General features: G+C 40.7%; 1 protein-coding gene across 3 annotated transcripts in view; it reads right to left on the bottom strand.

Moving 5' to 3' along the window:
- Window positions 1–2,441: 2,441 nt before the first annotated feature.
- Window positions 2,442–27,624, bottom strand: part of Psd3 (pleckstrin and Sec7 domain containing 3) — a 288,299-nt gene continuing 263,116 nt past the window's right edge. For all 3 annotated transcript variants that reach the window (XM_036209203.1, XM_036209202.1, XM_036209204.1), the window contains one exon: window positions 2,442–10,537. In XM_036209203.1, coding sequence (XP_036065096.1) covers window positions 10,322–10,537 — 216 coding nt within the window. In that variant the 3' untranslated portion in view covers window positions 2,442–10,321. The remainder of the gene's footprint in view (window positions 10,538–27,624) is intronic.

Raw genomic sequence — 27,624 nt, forward strand, 5'->3', positions numbered from 1 at the left:
TTGTCCCTCTGCACTGCCATCACTTCCAGCTCTCCACATCATACTGTTAATCTGCCCCATTTCTTTGCATGATGAGATCTTTCTGAATCCCAATTCTGTCATTTAGGATAATCATTCTGTCCCAGCTTTATGGCATACCCATTTTTCATAAACTTGCCTCTGGAGCTTCTGCCAAGATATTAATTAAAATGTTGAACAGATGGGGCCAAAGGCAGGCTTTGCAGCAGGACACTGGAGATGCATCTCCAGGTTTTAATTAGTGCTATTTAAGTGGCTGCACACCCACCAACAGGGTGAGTGTGTGGATTGTACTTCTCACTTTACCGGGGCATATTTCATTAAAGACCATGTTATCTCAAAGTCCCAATATTTTATTTACTACACATGTCTAATCTACCAGCCTTACCGGATAGAAAATCGAGTCTAATATAATTTCTTCTTGGAGGCCTCTGCTGACTTCTAATTGCTGCTTGCTTTCTGTCTAAAGATACGCCCAGAGTGAAGTTCAAGTTTACTGGTCTACAGCATAGACAACTAATACTTCATGTGTGGCTTCATGTATGTGTGTGTACCCCTGCTTTCCTGTGAGTACATGTGCGTGGGTGCACATGGAGGATGGGTGACTGCCTTCAGAATCATCTTCAGGAGCACTGTCAACACCTCTGATATGTTGTCCTGCCTGGAGCACACCAGCCAGTTGCACAGGCTGTCATGTGAGCTGCAGGGATCCTCCTGTGCTGCCTTTGCAATGCTGGGATCACAGGTGCATGCATATTTACATGCTCAATTAGTTACTTTCTGAATGCTGTAATAAAACACCACAACCAAAAGCAAATTATGAATTTCTTTTGGCTATGGTTCCTTAAGAACAAGAGTCTATCATAGCAGGAAGGTATGACAGCAACCCCAGGCCTGGTGTCTCCCAGGCATGTTATCCTAGATTTTTAGTCCCAATCAGTTCCAAGTAAATATTGCTTTCTTTGTTCTTAATCAGAGTTTGTTCTTGGTTGACAAAACTTTTCTAGATGATTTGACAGTGATTCAACTATCCCTCTAGGTGTCTCTTCCAAATGCCATTTCAAAAAAATTAATCTGGGGATGCGACAGAGATTCTATTCGCTCCTTATAGCATCTTAATTAGACCTGGGTTTTAGTTTCCTCTTAGGAATATTCCTAAAATGATCTCTCCAGTCTCTGTGTTTCTTCCAATATTCGTTGGACACCACCAAGACTATGGTAAACCACTCACAACTGCCACAGAAGGACAGGCTGCCAGGCAATGAGCCTGCTGCCTGAGGTACACACTCCAACTAATGGCTTCAAAGAGAAGCCAGGGGACAGAGAGATGCAGTGCCTCCTCATTCCCCATAGTTATTTCTTGACATGGACAACATAGAAGTCTTGACCTCTCTAAGGTGCTTCTGTTTAACAGGATACAGCCAGTCATATCATTTCAGAGAATGCATACCTCCTACCCTGACATTGTTTCCAATACTCAGAAGTTGATGTGGAATTTCATTTTCTAAATCCATCGACCTCAATTATACTAGGCTTTCTCAGGGAGCGCCAAGGTGCGTGCTATCCACAGTAGAGTAAAGCTATGGAGATGAGCATCTGCATTTTAGGATAGATTAACTACACTGGACACTTACTCAGATAAAACATCACCTGGAGGGTAAACAATTCTTGAATTTGCTTCAAGAAGTTACCCCCCACACACACACACTACAATCTTTAACAATCAGAGTAGCTATCACTTCATTCAACTTCAATGGTCAAATCTTTTCATCTTGGAGTTCTTCCATTTTGGATGTCTCTTACTATTATTGTTATATTGTTATTTATTTGGTGTGTGTGTGTGTGTGTGTGTGTGTGCACGAGTGTGCGCAGATGCACATGGAGGTCACATGTCTACATGTGTTTTTTCCTCAACTGCTTTCCACCTTATTTTTTTGAAAAGGCTCTCTCACTGAACCCAAAGTTCACCAGTTTGGCTAGACGAGCCAGTTAGCAAACTCTGCAGATCTTCCTATCTCTGCCTTCTCAGTGTTTGGGTTACAGACATGTGTTGCCATGGCTGACTGTATGTGTATATATATGCAAATACATGTTCCTTTGTCCATCCACCACATTCCTTTGAGACAGAGTCCCTCACTGAACCCAGATCAGGCTTGTAGCCAGCACCTCCTAGTGATCTTCTTGTCTCAGTCTACCTTAGCACTGGGTTATGAGCACATGCATGGCCATATTCATCATTTTATCTGAGTACCAGGATCCAAATTCAAGGTCCTCATGCTTACACAGCAAGTGTTCTTACTCACTAAACCATGTCCCCAGTCCCCATGCCTGCCCTTTTATGAAAGGGTACAGAGTGTGGTACTACCTATTATTCAAAATATCATTCAATTTGGATCAATAAGCAAATAAAAACATTCTCCCAAAATGGTTGAATTTGTTGTATTTATTTCTTTCTAAAGTTTGTACATTTACATATACCATATTATAATCCTTCACTGTTTGTATGATTTCTATTACATAAAAACCATTTCAAATGCAATAAATTTTGTTGTTGTAAAACAACAAAATACCCTCAACTTATAAAAACACAGGGGCATTTCTATTCACGGCCATTTACACAATAGAGAAATGTACTGTAGACACCACAGCTTCTATACAGTTGACCCACTTGTCTACAAGGTCTAGGTTTACTTAACAGTGAAATAGGGTAATATTTATATACAGTTATTTCAATAAAAATAAAGCAGTTGTAAAATGTAAACTTAATTTTCAAAATATTCTTTAAACACTTTAACAATATGCACATAAATTACTGTTCCATTCAAAAGACTACCACCACGAACGCCACAATTTGGAAGTGGCATTTCTTGAGTCTGGTATGCGATAAGGAACAGGTTTTCAGTACATGGTGTGGTACCACTAGCTTTCCCAGGTCTGCTGAAGCTGACAGTTTGGCCACTGAAAAGGGGAGGCTACTATTTGGTCACTAATTACTTTTGTAAGGTGCAGGGGTATATGACACCAGGGCTGCGGTGTCACAGAAAGGACTGGTGGAGAAAACTTTGGAGGAAAAGTAATGTTATACACTGCCAATCAGTTGGAGCCACAGGAAACAGAAACCAGTGAGGAGGCTGTAAAAGCCCAGCTCCTGTTTTATATTAACAGATACAAACTGCCACCCTTATGTGCATCCCACAGTTCCCGAGGCTGACAACATGGGCTCTTCCCTTGTCTAAATTTCTGTTCCAGAAGTGAATTCCAAAAACTTGAGGTAGAAGAGAGTGCAGGGAGGCATGTCGGCCTTTGCTCAACAACTTTCACGTGAACAGAGCACTGTTGAGCAATTTTATGTTTCTTGACCCTTCCCACCGAAATGAAATAGTATCCATTTCTGGACATCGGGGAGCAAAGGGGAAGATATCAACTGGCACTGAACAGAACTCAATGTGCCCATCTGTTTCTAGAAAAGACCAAATGCAATCTTACGTCAAGCTGAGGATCTTTTCACCCTATGTGTCTTCCTCCATGACTAAGTTGCTCTCAGAGCTGATATCTTGCCTAAGCAGGGTCAAGCCACTGGGACGGCTGGATTCCTATATCCGGAACCCAGGATATACCTGCTGCTGAGCAGAAGCCCGAGTGGAGTAGAAGGCCAAGGAGAAGCTCCAGCATAGGAAAATCACCCTGCTCTCCACTGCCCGGGGTAAGGGCTCAGAGCAGTGCCTCAGACCTGCTGTGTAGTCCTTCATGGAGCCTTGTGGCTGGGACTTGTGGGTGGATCTGAACGCTTACACAGACTGATGGGGGAAACGCTAAGTGGCGCTCCAAAGTTCTCTCCAGTCGCCAGTGCTTTCAGGAATTAAAGTCAAGGTGCTCATTTTCATGTTACTGCTGGTGAGAGCTGAACTCTCCCCTGCAAAAGGACACTGTATTTGGGTTCCTACCTCTATTTCTCCTGAAGATCCTGGCCTATGGATAAGGGTTCAGCTGTTCAGCACACTCCAGTACGAGCTCTCTCACCTACAGCTGAGAAGCCAGGGCAGGCAATCCACACTTGGGGCTCTGAATGTAATATGGCTTCTCCATTTACACTCCCCTCTTCAATGAACGATCTGCAGAGTGCCGGTGGGGGATGCTGGAGAGTCACTGCCTATGAGTCACAAGGATGCCTTCAAGTTGGTGGTCCACCAGGAAGGGCATGGCATGTATGCCCATTTCTCTATTAAAAATGTAATGCCTCTCAAAGTCAAACCCCAGTGCTCCATCAGTCTTCCCTGGTTCTTGGAACACATCTGTGATACAGTTCACAGTGTCTTCATTTATCATCTCTTTAGAATACTCTGGCCTTCAGTATCTTAAGGTCATACTTAAGGTATACCTTAAAATCTCTCTCTCTCTCTGTGTGTGTGTGTGTGTACATGTATGTGTGTGTGTGTACAGATGAGGTCATAGGCATATCAATTTTCTCTTTAAACACTTAAGGGGGCAGTTAATCAGTGAATCTCTTAGGAAAGGATTTAACACATACATGGCTACCCCGAGTGGGAAACAGTCAGCTTACCTCTCCACTTCAATTTGGTCTAATTACTCTTATTTCTAAAGTTTAAAAAAGTATCCTAATGACATAAAAATTCAATGTGCATATATACTCTCTAGAGTGACTATTATTATCCATGTCAAATGGTTACTTGGCTTTACAACTTCCATGGCTTTATATTAAAATCCAAACATTTCAAGTAACTATGGCCTAAAATATACCTTATTTCTACTACTCATTTTCTGTGTGATTTCTGAATCAAATGGCTGTTTTCTGCAAATCACAAGTAATTCTTAGGAGGAAATATTCTTGCAGAAGCCCTGCTGATCAGCCACAGAGCCAGCCCACCACACATAAAGAACAAATTGGGAAATATATATTTGCAAAAATAGTTTGAGACTAAAGAGTTAATAAAAACAAAACTCAAGTGTAACTACCAATATGGGTCTGCAGCCTGGAGCTGAGGATCGTCTCAGACCCTACAGTTCCAATTCTCCAACTCAGACATGAACAAAGACACTGCAGCCAGCCACTCACTCAAACACACCCAGTCACTGCTTTAAATATACCAAACATGCTGCTCAGAAAACTGTAGTGACAATTTACACTTTATAATATGAGCAATAGCATCAAACAACTAAGGCCAGTGGCTCTTCTTTGGGGAGAGTCAGGAAAAAGAGACTGAAGTATAAAAATACTAAATAAAGTTTTAACTTGTTCCTAACGTCCTTTACCTGTGACACTAGCTGTGAATCTGTGCCATTTCGAACCTGGACTACAGTACCCGATCTTGGGAATGCCCTGGTAGACTTCAGGATCGTCTGTGGTACTCCTTTATAACAAAGAGGGTAAGGATGTGGCACCAGGAGAGAGTGTGTGAACTACTCTAAAATATACACTGGTACATAAAGGATACACTGGGTACTTATTTAGTTCTTCAGAAAGCTATGTGTTTTTCTGGACTAATTACAACAATAAAGAACGTGAGCTCAAAAGCATCACATTTTGTAATAAGCCCAAAGTTATCAGCTCAACTTTAAGTGCTCTTAATACTAAAGTTGCTAAGACTTCCCAGGCTGGCTTTCCCCTCACTTCTTCTGTATTTCCCAAATTATAGTGAGTTCTTACTGTATTGCACACTGTACACTTCAATAGAGTCACAAGTTTAGTTCAAAGTCATTTGTGCCCTGGTAATTCAAAGCTTAAAGATGGAATTTTCTATTGTAAAGTCTTTTTAAAAAATTTAATCAAAATATCATTTGAATTTAAGATTAATAAAACAATACCACTATATGAACTCTCAACAACTGTACTATATAATCATTCCTATGAGGTTTTTAAACGTTCTTTTCATATTATACTGGTTGTTAAAGACAAAAATAATTTCAACATACATATACCATATACTGATACACAATCTACACACTGATGCACATAGATACATACAACATATATAAATACCCACAAATACAACATTAGTGGGTGACAGAAAGCATTTCCTTTGACATGTGACATACTATCTATACAAATATTTCCCCAAATACTTTAGTACAACAGATACACATATAAATTACAAAGAAGTGCCCACAAGACCTAAGGAAACTTACTGTATGTACAAGTAACTGGCTGTATCCCTTGCTCTTGCACACAATCAGCAAACTGCCATGCAGATTCAAGTATTTACTGATATTCTTCCCACATGCATGAGCTGACTGACCTAAGATGCCCATTCTACAGATGCAGAATGAGATTGACATCAGATGTCAGCCTGTGAAGAGTGAAGGATGGAAAGGAATCTGAAGGGCAATGCAGTGACAAGTACCTCTACAACAGATCATGGATTATTTTATGTGGACTGATAAAGTCCTCTGGATGGCATGATGACAGCAGATGTCAAAAGCGAGTGGGGGATTTCTGCTGCTCTAGAGGATCACCAGCAGCCTGGCTTGGGGAATGAAGTAAGAGGCCCTGGAGCAAGGGAGATCCTCTGCCTACAAAACTGACTCGTCTGTTTCTATGAGTGACACAGATGCTCTGAAGCAAAAGCATAATCTTGAACCAGAGTCTAGGTTTAACTGATACTACAGTTCGACTTTGGCTCTAGTGTGAGCTTTATAAGAGAAGAACACACTGTCACCTGAACTTAACGAAGGTATTCTCTGACAAAACCAGGAAGGTGGCTACTGACCTGATAAAATCTTGCATTCACAAAAGCTAAAGCACAAACCCTGGAAGTTTGAAACTAAGAAACTAAATGCCAAGTGAGACTTAACTGGTAACTACTAGAAAAAGTAGCAAAGAATTAAAATTCCATATACAGCTGACTTCATCTAAGGTCTCTCATTTGGGAAAACAAAGGAGAAACTGACTTCTAATCAACAGGGCAGACAAGATGTGCATCTCAGGCCGTCCTTCCTTATTTCTGAGCTTGGCCCTTCATCCTTGCTCTTTATAGAGTAAAGGGCAGAAGGCAAAGGTGTAACTTCCTGCACTCAACTTCCCAAGCAGATTATAACACAAACCTAGCTGGGCCTTGAAAATCCGGCCAGATTTTCCTCTTCCAGAATCAATTCCCTCACATTCCATTTTCCTGAAAATAGTTTCATCTTCAGGGTGAGGGGAACAGATGAGAGGGGCAGAGAGTGCCCTACAAACCTCACAAGATCGTGGCATGAGAAAATGGCTCTATCTTATTTACCTAAGAGCAATTTTAAAAAGGAACATATAATCTATAAACTATTTCTACCAGAGCACTCCCCCACATGCCTGATTCACTGTGATTAACTGAAATGTATATAAGTAAAATTTGGCTTAATTAGACATTTCTAGGAGTTAGGTAAATGATGTATTTTTTAAAAGTACATTTCAGTAATGCCAATGATATACCAATAAAATAAGGACTCTGAGTGGAAATAACTAGATTTTAATTTCTAAAATCGAGTTCCTAGCAAACCTTTTTAGAAGTCAGCATGTGAGGTAGGGTGAACCCCACAATACACACAGATTTTATGCAGGGTCAGTTTGCAATAAGACTATCATAAAAGTCTTTTGATGATGTGAGATTTTCTACACTGAAAGTCATTATTAAGGGTATGCTTAAAATAGATGCTATTTTATCATATGGAGAAGAACTCCAAGGCTCCAGGGCACTGAGGTAGGGATGAAAGTAGATATAGATGGGGTAGGATGAAGTACCATGGAAAGGAGGGGGAGGAGAGCCCCCTGTACCGTGCACTGGCCAGCAGGCTTAGAGTAGCTGTACTAAGGACCACCTTCCATTTCTTATGACTCAATACTTGGGGGAAATGGGATTGGCTATGGACCAGACTCTCAGAGTTCCATCAGATCAGAGGTGTTTCCTACCGCAGGATAAACATAGCCTGCTGTGCATTCTTAGCAGGCAACATCCTTCCAGAAGCCTCAGGGAAGACACATTTTAAGCCTATCACCTGAAGATGGACAGCATTACATTAGGGCAGACTGGGATTCACCTCACAGAAGAATGTTATAGTTATTTTTCAAGATAAATAATGCCCACATGGTAGCCCACAGCTTCAAAAGTGTCTTCGTCATCTGATTATCTATAAGCATGGCCATAAGTTCTGGAGCCAACACTAGTGAGTCCTGTAATAGAAATAGTGGCAGTGCTGATGCTAGGGGTATTCTCAGACTATTCTCCATGCCAGAAACTCTAGAGCAAGGTACCATTCATTGAATTAGATACTTTAGGCAAATACACACAAACATTCTATACACATATAGACACGCTCTGTAGACAAACACATTCAAACATGTTAACTGTTCTTCAGCTACTGATGCTCAAAGGTGATGCTCAAGACTCAAAGGTCTTGGTACCTTTTTCCCTTCAGGGACTATAAATACTTAGGCAAAAAGCAGACAGTGATAATTCACCCAGAAGAAAGGCAACTTGCTCAGTAAATATTGAATTCAATAGGAAGCTATGAAATAGTTCAGGTACATGAACCACAATGGTAACTACCCATGTTAGCTTCATGGTTCTAAAATATAAATTAAGTCAATTGCCTTTACTTAAACAAGATAGAAATTAAAGGAAGTTTTTCAATAGTATAGCAAAATACCATGAAACAAGCAGCTAGTTTGGAGGGGAGTTACTGTTCCTGGGCACAAGCAAGATAGACATGTACAGAGGTGAAAAGAAGTACAGGTTAATACTTAATCCTGTAACTAAATGCTAGTATATCCTAATGATATATCTCTATAAACTACCATGATTTCTAACAGGCTTTCTCTAACTTACTGGAATCATGCTATTCATGCAAGAGCAGCTGATTCTCTGGTCATAGTACCTTCAACTAACCAAGTAGAAATAGAGAAGATGTCTAAGGACAAAGAATATTCAAATGTCATCCTGCTAGTTTTGAAAATCTGTGTTGGGAAGATAGTAGTTTTAGAGAATACAGTTTCAAGGTTGGAAACCTGAGTCTTCAGCCATAGAGGAAGCTCACCTTTTATAAGCCTTTCTCTTCCTCTACAGGCAATATTCTAGTTAATTCCTTGAATTTTAAAAGGACTGTTTGACTCTAAGGTGAAACCATTTTGAATACATACAAAGAATGAAATCAAACATATACAAATAATTTCAGGAGCAATCTTAATAGTGGCAGAGTAAGATGGCTCTAGAGATGGAGATATGACTACGCTAAGAAACTGCACACATGTCATCAGATTCCTCCATCTTCAGTCTCCATGATCAGACTGACCTCAGACTGAGTCTGAAGGGTCACTGTCCCTTGCAGTTGTGCTTGCTCCTTTTTTGTCCTAATGTAGGAAAGAAAAAAAGGGGGGGACCTCATTTTCCACACTGTTTTGTTTCAACCAGGACAGGATTTGTGCCTGCATATCTATGCAAAAATGAATCTATTCCTGGATGGAAGGGTATCAGTGACAGAGATGATTCTGATTCCTAGTTCAGACCCCATAGGAGTGAGGTAACCCATTCCGACAGAACACCACACACCCTGCTGCCGCAGCTCCCAGCTCCCCAAGGCTGATCACTGCCACCGCCCTTAGAAAACAGAAGTAGCTTGGCATCACCCCGCCCTCGGCATCCCTTCGGGCAAGATGACTCCACCTCTGCTTTTCCTTGCGTGGCTGGAATGGCATCCACACCTGAGGCAGACTTGGGTGCCTCCCTAAGGTCTCCCTCCAGTCCTGTCATCTTTATGTTCCCCTTTGCCTGTGTCCAGCACTGAACAACAGGTGCCAGGATGAATGCAGAAGCGCCCCACCCTCGGACACCCTGACGCCCAGCACTGCCGTTTTTTTATGTGAGCATCTATAAGCATTCAACTTCACCTCCGTGACTGGGCAGGATTTCACATGTAAAGTCTAGGATTTCCTAAAGCACAATGCTTGTCCAGTTACGTATTTCACAATGGATTAAAAATTTAAACCTAAAAAAAAAGTACAATGGTTGATTGGGAAGACATAAAATAACTGTGCAGAAGTGCAAATAAGAGGAAGCTGAAGGAGAAAGGATCTGTAATCCTCTGCCCCTCACAAAAGGTGCATTAGTTATAAAGTTGCCCAAATCATCAAAGCAAGAAAAAAACTCAAGAGCAAAGACACCTGTACAGAAACTAACAAAAATATACAATATAAAAGGTTACTAATGCACCATTTAGTCACAGACTATTTGTTTTAAATATATTCACGGATTACCAGAGAGATCTTGAAAAACTCTTTTTTGCTCCATGACCAGCACTTCCTGGCCGTGGTTGGACTCTAAGTAACTTTTTGCTTAATGCCGGGTGTCTCAGGTCGGTGGTCCTTCCTCTCTGACACGTTACGCTTGACCTTGGCAGTGACTGGAGATGCATCTGGGTTCAGGGAAGGACTTGAATGTGACTTCTTTAGTCCCACTGCCTCGTTTCCCTCAGTACTCAGGAGCTCCTTGCCTCCTTCCTTCAGGATGTTGACATAAATTTCATAGCGGGTTTTCTGAAGGCAAAAGTCAGAGAAGTGCAGTCAGTACAGTCCCCACCAGCCTGTGTGCAGCAAACCCGGCATACAACACACATCGCATGAGAGGGTTTGGAACACTTGACTTTACCTCAAGCTGACAAGTTACTTGGGTACTCATAACTGCAGGATGATGACTCATTTATTGAGATAAGAAACTAAGCTAGGATTTTCATTAGTATTTATTCGGGATTCTGAGGAATGCCAATACACTGGATAAAGTAGCCATGCATCTGAAATGCACATACCCAAGGTGGAGGGTTGTCTTCTGGGTAGGAGGAGCTGTAACCCCTGGTTCATGTGAGACTCCTGTATGTGACCTGGGCTTCAAATGTACTTAGCCTGAACAAAGTCATCTACTCTCTGTAACTCTGGAAGGGTCAACTGGATAGTCCTTCCATACTGAATCTACCTGCTAGTCCCCAGTAGGACAGTAATACATTCTAGAAGCCATTCTGAATTTCTATTGCTTTTCTTCTAAGGTCAGCCAATTCTCCTCACTCTATGAAGAGTGGTTACTAGGAAACAAGATGAGGCTTGCAGAACATGGCATTGCTTTCTGATGCTTTTCTCATTCTACATTCCTCTTGTGACTGGCTATTTATGGAATGCCTTCTATGGTCCAGAGGCCCCTTCCTTCCCCTCCCCCACCGTCTCTCTTGGGCTGTTATTTTTTCTAAAGGCTGAAAACACTGTAGAGGTGTTTGTTTCATCCTGGTCCTAACAGCACTGTGTGTCTAAGTCACTTATCTAGAACTGTCGCATAAACACACTGAAATGTACCATGTCCTGATTTGATACATTCTAGTCAAAATATGCTTTTCAGCATGCAGCTTCTGGATAAGCCCTACAATGTTTCATTTCTAAACAAGAGCATGTCAGTTATAAGGCTGTCCAAACAAACGGAGGCAAAAGCTGTTAAGACTATCCATCTTTCAGGGATTTTTCTAGTTAGAGGTTTGCATACATCAGATTCAAGCGCTACATTCCCAAGTTCTTTTGTCCAACGTAAGAAGCCTGCTGGCCATTCGATTTGTTCTGCATCCAAGCATAGCCCTGAACATCCACTGAGTGCCCTCGTGCCAACATGAAGTTATTCACACAAATCATAGAAAACTTGTAATATTAGTATTTCTTTTTACTCAAAAGGAAACAAAGTCAGGGAAGCCTAAAGTCAGGATACATAGGTAAGAAACTTTGATTTGAATCCAAAGAAGGTAACAGTGGGATACACTCCGCAAACATTTTCTTTCTGGAAATGATCATATAAATGAAGGCATATTCTCGGAAGAACTCTGACAGACACTGTTGGTCAATCAAAAGCTATTGTCAATTTCCTCTTCTTTGCCCTGGCCCTCTGAAGACAGACACAAAGCATACAGCAGCTTCCTTAGCCCTCTAACAACTAAGATGGGCCGTGTGACACCCCAGAAATGAGGAGACAGAAGAATGTTGGGAGCTCCTGTGAGAGAGTTTGCTTTTGATGGGAGAGCTGGGCTTTGGAGGAGAAGCCACCAGTGTTATAACCTTACTCTGTTAAAAAAAGATTTATTTTAATTATGTACATATGTGTACCTTTGTGCCTGAGTGCAGTGCCTGCAGAGGCCAGAGGCATGAGATATTCCAAGAGTTACAGGCAATGATAAGCTGTCCATCATGGGTGTTTGGAATTTTACTGGGTCCTCCTTAAGAGCAATATGCATTCTTAAGAAATGAGTCATCTCTCTAGCCCCAAAGCCTTACTTTTTCTCCCCATTGGATATGATTCCTGAAGTTGTTACCATGTGAGGTAGGTAGGAGGTATAGATACAAAGGAAAAACATGCTAGGCCTGAGGGAAAACTGAAAGACATGGAAAGACAGACAGACAGAGAGAGAGGGGGGTGGAAAGAGAGCCTGATATTTTGACTCAATAAGCTGGACCCAACCCTAAGACTCCCCACATCCCCAGATTCATAACAATGAACCACAAAGTTATGTATGCAAGAAGGCACTATCAGTAGTCCTTATTTGCAGGTGAAAGAATTACTACTTGATATTCCAATTTTCATAAATAAGGCAACAAAAACCAGAGAACATGCTAAACATTGCCTTAGAGGACCACATGAGAGCTGAGTCAGACCATTCGCTAATCAAAAGGTCACCAGAATTACATATTGCTACATGTGCCCCGACAAAGACTGAGCTAGAGGAAATCCAAAGGACACACTGGTTCTAAACCCTTATCTATTTTAAGAATTTATTACACTGTCGCCAAACTGCCTTGGCAGCAGAATTAAAATTCTGGAAAGATTATTTTCAATGAGTATGTGATTCTGTCTAAGTGACACACAGGCAGTTTAAAGCAGACTCAGGAAGCCAGGGTGAGACGCACTAGTCCATGAAGTGAAGCGTTCATGCAGTGAGGAGATAGGAAGGGCACTGTTTTGATAAGACATACAAGCAAGGAGAGAAGTGGTATGGCTAGTAGTTTCTATTATTGTGAAGAAGCAGGTACCTTTTCATCCCATCTAAACTCCCAGTTGGAGTGAAGGGAAGGTTCTACCCACATGTGGGGTAGACCTTTCCTCATAGCTCACTGACTTCCCAGCCAGTCATCTCTGGAAACACCCTCAGAGACACACAGAGAATTGTGTTTCACTGATCTTTTAAGGTGCTTCTCAAGACAGTCCAGTTACCAACTGTGATTAACCATCACAGTGTCTGGAGAGCTCACACCTTGTACTTCACAATCTCATCCTCTTCCTTATCATATCACTTCCTTTGGAAAAACGCCCCATTTTGATGGAGTGCAGTAGTGCCGAAGTACAATGACTAAAGATTTGAGTTTGAAATTAGGTTATCTGAGTTCAGGTCATTGCATCAATACATATTGTGAGACTGTAGACACCTTATTTTGACTCTTTACTGTTGTGAAATATTAAAGACGTATCAAATTTGTTTATGCTATGGAATATTTGTTTAATGATGCAAAGCCGTGTTGCATTCTTTTATGTTGCATTTATTTACCTCTGTAAAGCTGTGTCTAAGGTAACTAACTGGTCTAAGACAATTGGTTGGTCTAATAAAGAGCTGAAAGTCCAGTAAAATAAAAGAAGTAGGTACCATGGAAGGTGTGTACCCGAAAAAGACACACAGGAAACCCTGTTACTCATGCATCTCCCAACTCCACTACAAATCAGTGTCACAAGTGAGTCATGTGACTTTGCTAATCACAGCACAGAGGCATGGCTATGTAGGAGTCATCTGCTCACAGGAAGTGGAAGTAGAGGGAAAGGTGAAGGAGGACCAGAGAAAAGAACTACTCTACTGCTAGAGAAAGCAAGACCAGGAGATGCAGGCAGGCTTAGGAACTCAGATGGCTAGCCTCCCTTCCAATGAAAGAAAAATAACTCGGCATGAAAGCCCTTGCTTGAGTTTTCACTGAGCTTTCTTTGAGGAGTAGGAAGGTTGTACTTCTGACTGACTATTAACCTCATCTTTGAAGGGAGATTTTTTTCTTTCTTCCTTTCTTAGAAGACATGATGCTCATAGATTTTCCTCAGATAAACTAGGAAAGGTTAGCTTTAAGCTGAAGCTGGTACACAAGGACAAACAACACAGTAGAAAGAGTAATTGTACTCACTCCTTTTTTTTTCTAGTTTATTTTTTAACTGAAATGGAATTACAGCACTTTGTGGAGACCATCACAGAAAACCGCATCGGGACACAGCACAGAAATCAACATATTGTGGGGAGCCCAGCTCCAATGGCTATGCATCTATATTACAACTCCTGCATCTATGGCTCAGGGAACATCACGGAAGAAGAGGCAGGAACACCATCCTCATTCTTCAAAAGTATTTTACTGTTAAGTGGCTCACATTGACTGGACATACTTTGGGGGTACAGTGTGAAGCTACAGTACATATGTACAGTGTGCATGATTAGATCATAGTACTTGGCATAAGTATCATCCCAGACATTGCACTGAGAGCAGGCAAAATACTTTCTATTCTTGTCAAATACTCAATGAATATTGTCAACTGAGTTATGTTACCAAGGTACTATAGACAACGAGAAGTTATCACTTCTCTCCAACTGCATCCCTGTAACTATCTTTTAATCCCTTCCCCAAGCTCCTTTCCAGGCTTTGGTACCAAAATTCTGTTTTCCACTTCTTTAAGATCAAGATTTTAGTACCCACTAAGAGAGAACTTGTGTTTTTTTTCTTTCTAAGCCTGACTTATATAACAGCTCCAAGTATGTTGCTATAAATGCCAGATACACATCCATATTTTATGGCTGAATAAGACATGTAAACACACATGATTATAATATAACATATAACAGTATTCACTTCCTTTATCCATTTGTCTATCCATTGATGGGCACTTAGGTTGAGATTCCTTATCTGGGCTACTATGAACAGTTAAATAAACCTATGGATGCAAATAACTCTCTTGCCATACTGATTTCAATTGCATATCCAGGAGTGAGTGGGATTGCTTGATCATACGATAATTATTTGTAGGTTTTGAGGAACTTGCATATAGCATACATAGTGATTATAAAAGTTGGCAACACCCACAGTATTTGATTCTTCTCCATTCCTCTGCATCACTACCATTTTTTAAAAATTTTATGTTGTGTGATATTTTGTTTGTGTTCTGACCAATAAAGCTTGCCTGGAGATCAGAGAGCAGAGCTAGCTAGTTAACCATACAGCGGAGGCAGTGGTGGCACACACCTTTAATCCCAGCACATGGGAAGAAGCAGCAGGAAGATCAGGAGTTCAAGGCCACCCTGGGCTTCACAAGATTGAACCAATCTAAATAAGAAACAGAGCTGGGTGGTGGTGGCTCACACTTTTGATCCCAGCACATGGGAGGCTCACGCCTTTAATCCCAGCACTAGGGAGGTTGAAACAGGAATATAAGGTGGGTGGAGACAGGATTTCACCATTCAGTCTGAGGATTCATAGAGACAGGATTGCCCTTTTCAGTCTGAGATTTCATTTTGTAGAGAGGTAAGAGGTGGCTGGCTGCTCTGCTTCTCTGATCTTTCAGCTTTCAACCCTAATATCTGACTCCTGGTTTTTATTAAGACTAATTAGGATCATGCATCAATTTTATATTGTCTTTTTGATAAGAATATTTTATCTCATTTTTGCTTTGACTTTTTTATTTTTCTAATGATCAGTAATACCAAACATTTTTCATAATTGTTGTCCATTTGCACAAACTCTTTTGAGAAATGCCCATTCAGGTCATTTGCCATCCCCCACCCCCTTGCTCTGTTCTGTAACCCCACCTCCACACCCACTCCTATTGTACATAATTTCTAATTAAAATTTCCTTGTTTTCTTTTTGCTGTTATTTGATATTACCCATCAGATGAATCATTTGAAAATATTTTCTCTCATTCAGCAAGTTGCTTCTTTATATTGCTGCTTATTCTCTTTGTTGTGCAGACACTTGTCAACTAAATGATCTCTATTTGTAAATTTTCATTGACAATGCTTGTGGGGTCATACCACCCAAAAATCTTTGCCCAGACCAGCCAATATCTTCGATTGTATTTTCCTTACAGTTTCTTCGCTCCTCTCTCTCTCTCTCTCTCTCTCTCTCTCTCTCTCTCTCTGTGTGTGTGTGTGTGTGTGTGTGTGTGTGCATACACACACTTTTAAAAACAGGGTCTTTCGATGAACCCGAAGCCCACCAGTTTGCCTAGACTGACCGGCCATCAAGTCACAGGAATTCTTCTGTCTCCACCTCCCAGCACTGGGATCATAGGTCCATTCTTCAGCACTTATCATTTTTCTGTAGAAGCTAGGCATTGAACTCAGGATCTCATGCTAGTACTCTGCAGACTCTGCACCAGCCCTCCCCTACAGTTTTTCTTTTTCAATTTCTTTTGAAAAGTCTGCTGTATCAGACTAGCAGAACAAGCAGTATTCAAACAGGCAACCTTGCCTGAAGAACCTGATCAATGACATTTAGAAAAGGACTGCTGCTTCCCTAACAGCCTGTTCCCCTCACAAATGGAACTGAATTTTCTCTCTCTATTTTTCTTTTAATTAAAAATATTCACGTGACTAGCCCGAGGAGAGGAAACAAATCTTCAAATGAACCCCAGCAATTCCCAGCACTCCTGCAGTCTCCTTTCCTGCCATATGCTCCAGCCTTCGCCCCTGACACGTATGTGTAAGTCTGCTAGGGCATTTTTGTGAAAGCAGTCATGCTAGTCTAATTACAAGTGATAAACCCAATGCTTGAAACTAAGGTAGCCATTTTGAAACCATGAAATAAGCATGAAAACAAAAAGCCATTATTTATGCTCATAAAAACAGATTAATATTTTTAGGAAGACTATACATCCACAATGAAAACATTTAGCAGATAGTAACCATCCACTTACACTTGTTTTAAAGTTAGATGTAAACATTTACACTGTTTAACCATTTGGTCAGTTTTCTACTAGTTATAGCCAAAAGCACACAAGCATTAAAAACATCCCTATTGAGTAGCAATGAAACGCGTCTTAATTTTATTTATGAAAAAGTTACTTGGTTAATAATTTGTGGTATGGTAGAATTTTTTTTTCTGAATAGTCAATGGTTTATTGATAGACATTACTATTCACCACAATGCGGTTACATAATGAACATTAAGTCAGTGACTATTAAGTACACTGTTAGTGTTACGTCAATTACTTGTTCTCTGTAGCTGAATACAATTCTCTTAGTCTTTTCCTGTATGTCTACTATGTATATCTTACAGTTTCTAAGAGATTCTAAGATGGTATATAGAATTTTAAGGTTTCAGAGTCTGACTAAAACACTAGTACAGAGAATAAATTAGAGCATTTTATATCACGAAGAAAATTTGATAACAGACATTTCCCTCGACTCTGCTTTGTCTATATCCTACATTCATTCTCTGAGCAAGTCCCATTCCCCCATCTTCACAATATAGCCAGAATCCTGTGTCTTCTCACTCCTTCTGCCAGATCTGAAATCAGCAAATACAATCATCTCATGTCTAGACATTTCAGGAGGCTACCTGGTCGGCCTCTTTGCTCTCTCCTTTCACATCCACGTATACTCCTCTCAAAAGTCAGTGGTGTGAGACACGGCATGCTGTCGCTGCTTAAAGTACTGCAATGCCTTGGATCCTCAAAATGCTTCTCAACCTCAAATCCTCCAAGTGGCCTTGATACCTCTAAACTTGGCTGACTGTCCCTCCCTGGGCCACCAACACCACTGGTTTCCTCTTAAGTCTCTGGGCCACCCTTGTAGGTGTCAGACACATTCCTCCAGGACCTTCTGCTCTTTCTATTTTCTTTGCCCTCAAATTTCTTTACCCACAAATTCACGGAGAACACTACTGTCCTTCATCACTTTCAGACTTCACAATGTCATCATCACATCGAGACCTGCCAAATCCAAATCATCACACCTCTTCTCATCCCTTCACTTAGTTTTCTCCTTATCAGTTGTCCCCATCCAACAGCCTTGTATTTTTAATTTTTAGAGAATATTGTTTATTTCTCCCTTGTCCCCAAGATGCTCTCATGTGAAGGAAAACAATTGCTTTTGTTTGCTAAAAGTAAATGTATAATGTATAATTAATGTATAAATGGAAAGAAAAGTATATGTAAGAGAAAATAAATTCTCCCAAGTCTAGCAGAAAATATATTCTAGATATATTTTATATAAACAGACTATGCCAATTTTGATATAAATGAAAACAACAGGGATATAGACATTGACAGTAGATGCCTGGTAAGTTATTAATTCCAGAACCTCTGAGAATACATCATTATTTTAGATATTCCACTATTCCCATGTCTCCCATGAATCACTAAGGTCAGACTTGTCATTCCAAGGCTATTCCTTCTCTCCCCATGTCCTCTTGACCTTGGCTATTGAGATATTATCTGAGACAAATCCTAATCAGAGCACCAAATATAAGCTGCCTGGCTGAAACTGAGTCCTTCTTTTCAGAGAACCATAAAATACAGATTTATTTTTACATGTATCTCTTATGGAACAGTAAGAGAAGAACTGCCTTTATTACCCATTATAATCTTAGGGATAAATTGAGAAACTCAACTACTATGTTGGGACTCTGGTGCTTCCTCACTTAGAGAGTGATTTGATCTCATTCTGATTGCTGGGGACCCTCTAAGTTCCCAAACCCAAGTATACACTAAAGAGATAAAGATTTCCCCAGGATTATTGACATCTAGATTACACCTGCATGGTCATTCTTACATATCATTTACATGTAATGTGTCAGGATCACATTTATGGCTTGATACAGACTTGGAATTGACACTAAGATTGGCCAGGACCCTGGGCCACAGAATAGTGGTCTCTCACCTTATTAATTAAAATGAATTGGCACAACACAGACAATAACAATATTGAAGAATTACACTTCACTGATAATTTTATGATTGGATAATCCATAACCGAGTATGCAGAACAGAGGTGAAATATCAAACAAGAGGCATTTTAAGTTAATTTAATATCACACTACAATGTCATCACTGCATTAGAAACTAACACAGCTTCTAATCTAGGACATTAAAAATGAGATGGGATGTCTAAAATCAGTCCATGAAAAGCACTGTGGCAGCAAGAAAATAGTCTTACCAGAGAAATCTGTGGATGACAATGTCATTAAGCCAGTGACTGGGTCTTAATACATTCTAGACCACTGTTCTCCATTATTCGGCCCCAGCAGGTCTGTGTCTTTCATTACAAAGGACAGAAAGTGTATGAAAAGAAGGGGTGTCTCAGGGACAGCTTCTTACTTTTGTTGCTATCACTAAGTATTTCTTAGTTTACAAACACACGCTCACATCAGTTCTGTATTTCTGAGCTGCATGCTCACCTTCCTCCCTTAAGACTGTCCCAACAGTGTAAACAGAATTCTAGCCGTCTAGAATGACCTAACCCACTACTTGATAACAACTCCAGATGGGATTTCTACCAGGTCCAAGAGCTGGAACTACTTAGGTGCCCAAGTATTAAAGTATGTTATTTTGGGAGATAGACCAGCAAATTTTCTCTGCTATTTTTTTTTTTAGGATTAGCTGTTTTCATGAGCTTCTGTGAACATCAAGTACAAATACGACTCAAATACTCATGGCTTTTAAAAAGCTAAGGTATTTTCTTCAGTGCATAACCTCTTCAGTTTTCCCTATTTTCATTAAGCTTATCCTAAATTCCCTGTAAAAATTTTTTTTTTATTTGTAGGAAAAAGTCATTTTTCTTCTTTAGCAAGGCCTATGAGTGCTAACGAAAAAAAAATACTGTGCCTAAGGACATGTAAGATGCTACTTGGATTAAATGTTAATTTGCTCTCTTAAAAACAAACAAACAAACAAAAAAACCCCAACAATTGATATTCTTTGAAACTAATTTCATCCCACCCACATGTAAACTTAACTGCATCTGATGGTTTCCCTTCTCCTGAGCCCTGTTCAGTATCTCTTGTCTCACCTAATACAAGTGTCTCTTCCCTCTAGTCTCTGATACAGGAGCATAAGAGCCACACCCTTAATGACAGTCCTGCTGCTCTGTAATGCTCACTGGCTGCCCATCTGTATTCACAGCCCAATGCTCCAGAAACCAGAGCCTGACTATTTCTTCCCAACATCTCTCTTTCTCACAGAGGCAGAGTAAAAGGCCATCTTTACACAGAATAAGCAGTAACATACATGGTGAAGCACATTTTTGCTTCTAGATCTCTAATGGGAAATACAGACATAAACCCCAAATCAAAAGAAATGGAGTGAGGAGCCTGTAAACTGGCTGCTTATTCACGTACAGACTGGTCATTTTCAGTCTGCGTTACTGGAGGTCATGGCAGAACTGATGTGCAATTTACTTTCTTATTGGTCACTTAGCTTGCTCACCTCTATTTGCTAATTTCAGAAGGCAGCAACAGGCAGAACAGATCCCTAACACAAAGGCTGTGCTGGCGCTAGGGGGTTTTTACCCTTTCTTCCCCCATACCAGGCCTCTGCATGCAGCAGTAAGCCACTAATTAAATATAACAAGTACCATACATTATCAGTGTGTAGAGCGTACATCTGGAAGACACATAAAGATGTCTGCACTCTGTTCTTTTGTTTCAGTTTTGATTTCTGCTTTAATGTTCTCTAAATGAGCTTAGTGACTGTAGTTTCCAAAATAATTAAAAAATGAAAACCTTCTATATAATGATATAAAGAGGAGTCAAAAGCTTGAACTAATACAGACAAAAGGGACTGTGCTTATATAGAGTGTTTTGAGACTGTCAATTGTCAGCATTCTATGGTCCCTGCCTTGCCATCATATTCCTAGGGAATCTAGTCTGTAGAAGAAATTAGAAAATCAAATTAGATTGAAGCATCTCCAAAATTTTATACCCATAGGACATCGAGATCATGCTTTAGTTCTGTCCATCTCGAAAAATTTTGTTGCACACAAATGAGTATCTTGCACCTAGAATGTATCAAAACCCAACCAGGCCCAAACCTGTAATTCACTTCCTATGTTCTCTCTGGAGATAACTGCTTCTAGGGCCTCAGGCATGCTAGGCAAGTACTTTACCAGTGAGCTACATTTCCAACCCTCGCTTTACTTTAGGACAATGTTTCACTAAGTTGCTTAGGCCGCCTTGAACTCACTCTATAGTGCAGGCTTGTTTTGGTTGATGGGATTACTGGAATTCAAGAGTTTGCTGTTCAGCAAAGTGAAACAAATTGTCTCCTGAACTACAGGTATATAAAATTAAGCTTCTACTTGCCCAAGATAAAAAGTATCTGAGCTAGAGAAATACTGATATCTCTGTACATTTTCCCTTTACCTACTTGAGACAAAAACTTTAGCTTTTTTTAAAAAAAAACAAGCACTTTACATAGTCATGTTGATTATCTTTTCATTTGTATTTTGATTTTCCTTCTGATTCCATAAGAATTAGTTGAAGTTATATACTGTATCCTCAAAAACATGTCCTTGTTCTTGAAGTTCATGTGTGTGTGTGTGTGTGTACATGTTTATGCACGAGGCATATGTGCATGTGGCTATACATGTGCATAAGCCAGAGGCTGACTTGAGTTTCTCCCTCTCTCAATCTGGTTTTTGGAGACGGGGTCTCTAACTGAACTTAGAGCTCACTGATTTAATCAGCCTTGGGAATCTGCCAGCAAAGCAGGTCCAGATACAGCCCTCTACTGTAAACCACAGCCATGAACTGAAAGAAATCTCTTTTCTTATTATTAGTCACAGGAACTAAGACATGTGAGGACATCATGCAGTACTTATAGCTGTATGTCCGTGTGGGTTGGTGAATCTCCACTGACAAACTGACTGGATCTGGAATCAAATAAGAGATTCTGTGGACGTCTGTAAAAGGCATTTTCTGGGAGGATTAACACGAATGGGGAAGGGATCCAGGACATAAGGAGGTCTGAGGAAATGCTGTTGTTATCTGACTGCTTGCACTTGCCTCTTGCTGGTGAATGCATGTACCCTGTCGCTGCTGCCACTGCTGTTTCCTTCAAAACCCAGTTCTCAGCCTTCAAACATGGACCGAGTACCATTAGTTCCTAAGAAATTCTTCAGTCTGCAGCACGGGACTGGGACTACTGAGGCATCCAGCCTTCTGGACAGAGAAGCTACTGGGTTCTCAGTCTCTGTAGCTTGCAGTGATTGTTGGATTAACCCAGACCATGTAAGCCAATCTAGTAAACCCCGATTTACTATGTAATCATTCTATTGGTTTATTCCTCTAGAGCAGTGATTCTCAAACTGTGTGTGGGTCATGACCCCTTTGGGTATTGTCAAAGGACTCTTTCACAGCGGTCATCCAAGACCATCAGAAAACACACATTATGATTCAAAACAGTGGCAAGATTACAATTGTGAAGTAGCAAGGAAAATAATGTTATAGTTGGGGGGTCACCACAACATGAGGAATCGTAGTAAAGGGTCACAGCATTAGAAAGGTTGAGAACCACTGCTCTTAGAGGACCCTGATAATAACGGCACATTTCACTGAAAGTGATGCCTTCCAGGTTCAACCATCTTACAAACGGCAGAATTTTCTTCCTTTTTAAGGCAGAATAAAATGTAACAGGTTTCCCCATCTTGAATTAGCTGGAGCTATCTTTGACTGAACCTAAAACTGTCCTGCTTTTGCTACCCTCCCCCCACCATGGAAAGTCCCATGGGAATGTACCCAACGTTGTTCTAGAAACTTGGGGTTGAAATGCCCCAGCTAACAGCATGCTTTTGGCTTCTTTTAAACTTCTGGCTTGCTATACTTCTCCCTGGAACTGCCAAGGAGGATGTAGTTTTCTGTGATGTCTTTAAAAGCTTCCTGTAAAATTCATTTGAGGTTCCTGTTTTTCTCTCTAGGCAGTCATTGCCTTAATAGACCTTTAATGAAGACTTTGGTCATGGTGAGTTGTCTCTACCCCTCAACAAAAATCAGATTATTTTACTCAGACATGGATACATCACAATTTCTTTTCACCTGTATCTTGGCTACTATAAGCGATGCTACAATCAAGCAGGAATGCAGGGGTGTCTCAGAGAGAAAGTAACTCCCCATTCTGACACATATCCAGGTCCAACAGTGATTCTGTTTATAACTTCCTAGAGCAGCGACATCGATTTACATTTGATGAACGAGGGCTCCGTTTTTCCTATCTCTTCAATAAAACTTGTTACCTTTTGACCTGTTCATAAAAGGCGCCCTACACGTCATTTCCCTGGTGGTTAGGAGTGATGGGCACTGTTTCATGTACTGGTGGGACAAATGCATGGAATCTCTTGGGCACTATCTACTTAGGTCCTTTCTGGAAGGCTAGTTTCTGTCTGTTTATTTAGTTGTATGATGACCTTGTACGGTTTGCCAATTGGCCCCTTACTGAAAAACGTGCTCCGCAGAAAGGCTATTTTGTTCATTGTTCTGGCTCTGTAGATTGTTTCCTCTGTTGGGTAGAAACCTGTAGGTTGACACAGTCCTATTTTCTGTTTGTGCTTTGGTTGTCTGCGGTGTCAGTGACACACTGAAAAAGGCATGATTGTCAAGACCAGTGTTGGGGGGCTCGAGCCACGCTTCATTTTCTGAGTGTTCCCATTCTGACTCTTATTTTCACTTGATGTTTTGAGACAGGATTTCACTCAGCAGCTCTGCCTGGCCTGGAACTCACTATATAGAGTAGGCTGGCATTGGATTTACAGAGATCTGCCTGCCTCTATCTCCCAAGTGTTGATATTAAAGGGGTACCCCATCATGTCCAGCCTCGTCCTATTTTTAAACCTAGTTTATACGTAATTTATTTTGTATAATAATATAGAATAAGAATTCAATTTCAGTTTTCATGTACATGGATTTCCAGTTTTCAAAGCACCGTTTATTGAAGAGACTATTCTTTCCCTACTATGTATTCTTGGCATCTTTGTTGAAGATTGTTTAATCTTATTGTATTAATTGGGGTTCTCTAGAGGAACAGAACTTATACAACACATATGTGTGTGTGTGTGTGTGTGTGTGTGTGTGTGTGTGTGTGTGTGTATGTATATCTCTCTCTATATAGATATAGATATATAGATGTATGCATTTAAAGGGAATTTACTATAATGGCTTACAGGTTATGGTCCCACTAGTCCAATAATGGCTGTCTAACAATGGCCAATCCAAAAATTCAGTAGCTGTTCAATCCATGAGGCCGGTTTTCAGTATATACTGGAAACCTGGAGAAGTAATGGACTTTCTAGGGAGAGTGTGAGCAAGCAATCGAAGAGCTAAAGCTTCCTTCTCCCATGTCCTTTATATAGGCCATCAGCAGAAGTGCGGCCCAGATTCAATGTGGATCGTCCCACCTCAAAAGATATTGAAGGTATATCTTTACACCTCAAAAGGTCCAGGTTAAAAGTGGGTCTTCCCATTTCCAATGATTAAGAAAAAATCCCTCACAGGTGTTCCCAGCTGCTGCTCAGGTTTTAGTTAGTTCCAGATGTGGTCAAGTTGACAAACAAGAATAGCCTTCACACTCATCTTCAGGGATTTATTTCTAGGATCTTTTTTGTTTCACTGACCCACTACCTACAACTGGTTTTCAACACACACATCAGGATTACAGTAAGTCTGTCTGTTTATATTCATATGCTAAGGATTAAACCCAAAGCCCTGTGCACACCAGGTAAGCACTGAGCTACATCAGTCTAGACCTGCACAGTCTTGATTAGCCCAGCATGTTTATTTTTGTGAAAGGGTCTTGACACACTGCCTATGCTGGTCCTGACTCTTTAGCTTCACATCATTCTTCAGAGTATCTGTAGTGGCAGGCCGGTGACTCCCAGTCTGTGCTAATTATCTCCCCTCCTTTTTAAATCTCTGAGAACATTTACCCTTTTCCTTTGGATAATATGTTAAGCCATAGACTCTGACTGTCTTCAAAGCAGACACTTCAGGCACATATGCACAGCTGATAAAGACAGGACTTGGGGTTTGAGCCATTTCAAGTACATGACTAGATGCTTAGTAGACCTTCTCAAAGCAAGGAACTAGCTCCTTATATGAAGCTCAATGAATTTGCTGCGAAGCTTTTCTTCCCTTTGCACGCAGCTGTAATCATTTAAAGACTGAACTTCAGGCCTTCTTAGTCTTTCTTCGTGTGTAACATGAGAGAGTCCACATGACCGAGAGCCCAGTTTCTATTACTACCTGAAATGAGCATGGAGACAACTGCTGACTGCTGGGCTCTGTCTTTGGACATCGGTTAGGACATAATTCCACTAAAAAGAAAAACTTAAAATGTCCAGGAATTCTACTAACTTGTGCTATTTTGGTTATTCAGATCAAAACACATGATGTCATGTCTCTGATGCTGTCTGCAAAGGCGGTGGCATTCAGTTCCGGCATTCTAGACCGAGTTACTGAGACGGATTAGGGGCACCAATTGTCTTTGAGTGGGTTAATGGTTTTTCTCCTTTGTCGTCACTAGGGAGACAAAGGGAAGTAAGTCCTGTCTTTGTCCTTTCGTGAACAAGAACTTAGTATCTAGATAATGTTACTTCAAGAGGTGGGTTGCCGAGATAGGCCTTGCACTGTCCCTAGGAGTAGGAAGGTGGTTAGTTACAGAGCTCTTAATGTGGAAATAACTAACACAGTGACGGGAAATGAAAATGAACAATCTGAGGAAGTAAACAGAATTTTATCAAAAGGAAATATATCAAACTAACAACTATGAAACAAAATGCCCACAGTTCAGAAGAAGCTTAGAAAATTCTAGTTAATACTTCTGTGGTCTTTAGACACTGGTTGTTTTGGGTTTCGATGATGACTACAGGCAATGTATTCTTCTTCTTAAATATACCAGTTTGAGAAGGAATAAAATCATTTTGATTGACGAGAAAAACAAAAATCCAGAAAAGGATGTATCTCTAAGATGCCCCAGATTTTTTAGATTTAAAATATTCTCTCCTAAAATGTTGTTGTCTTGTTAGAGTAGACATTTGTTGTTTCTAAAATTAGCTTCTGTAGGCATGTGGCCTGTGTGGGTCCTCTCTGTGTTAAGCCATGAGCATATGTTACTCGGGGTCACAATTCAGGAGTGAGGACTCAGTTGAACTCCAGCCCACTAAGTCAATGGAGCTTCCAACTGCCTGGTTTTAGTCATGGGAGGAACTGACACTCTTTTCTGATAAACAAGAATGTGAGGACTCATACACCTGCAAGTACTCTACTTCGAAGCATAAAGGAGCATATTTTAATCAGTTTTGTGTCACTATAATAAAAGGTCTAAGAGTGAGTAACTTCTAATAGAATTATTTGACTCATTGTTCTGGAGGTTGAGAAGGCTAAGAGCATTTGCCTTAGCACTTGGCAAGAGCCTCTGGCTGCTGTTATCTGATGGCAGAATGAGGAAGAACAAAAGAGAGCAAAACAGAACAAGTGAGGGACAGGCTTAGTTTTCTAACAAATCCTACCCATGGAACTATCCTAGCCAGGGACAGTGAGAGCGATCTACCTGTGAAGGGGAGCCCTCATGATCCAATGAGCTCTTCTTACTTATAACACACGGATTGAAGGACTTTCAAATGTCAGCATTCCATTTCTGGCCTCCAAAACTCAAATTCCCCTCACAATGCAAAATACAGTCTCTCTATCCTCCTTTGCAGGCTCCTTACATGGGTTATGTTCTGACAAGCCCACTATAAATTTAAAGTAAGTCAAATATGTAGTCAGTACATCTAACCTACCAAATACCACAGATTGTCAACAATTGCCTCATCTAAATTAGATATGGGTGGAATTGAGCCATAATTTATCTTAATGAAGATGTGTCTCCACAAGTTAATCTGTGATCATCACTAGGCCTCAATCAAAATAAAACAATGATCAGATATTCTTTTTTCAAGATGTAGAAACGTATTAAAAAGGGTATGTTGTGCTTCCCCAATTCAACATGGAAAAACAACATTAAATCCTAAAGCTGGAGAATTCTTTTCTTTTTCTTTTTTTTTTTCAACTTCATGTCCTGTCTGTGGGGCTAGGAATGAAGCCACCTGGCTGGTAGGATGTGGCCTCAAAGCTCTGCCAAGCTTGTCTCGGCATTCAAACCCACCTGGAGGTTAGAGTCGAATGCCTGCAGTCTTCCTAAGCTGGCATTTGCACACCGGTAGTAGCTTTCTAGTTCTGGAGTCTTGAGAGCTTGCTCTCTGAAGCATCGATAGGCACTCTTCCAATGGTGACTATGGAGAGGTCTTGCTCTCACACCTCCACTAGGCAGCCATTACCTTTGTTGGGACTCTATGACAATCTGTCTGAGTCTCCTCTAGATCCCTTTGAAATGGCAGTGCAGGAAGCAACAGAAGCTCTTGTATTTGGCATACCTGCAGAGTCAGCACCATATGGATCCTGCCAAAACTTAAGGCTCATACTCTCCCAGTAGAGGATTAAGCTGTATCTGGGGCTGCTGACATCACAACTGGGGTGGCTGAGGGAGGCTGCATAGGAATTTTGGAATGGGAGTTCTTACATGGTGTGAGGGGACATATGCTAACATCCTGTGATC

The sequence above is a fragment of the Onychomys torridus genome, chromosome 17 (assembly GCF_903995425.1).
Source record: "Onychomys torridus chromosome 17, mOncTor1.1, whole genome shotgun sequence".
Lineage (NCBI taxonomy): Eukaryota > Metazoa > Chordata > Mammalia > Rodentia > Cricetidae > Onychomys > Onychomys torridus.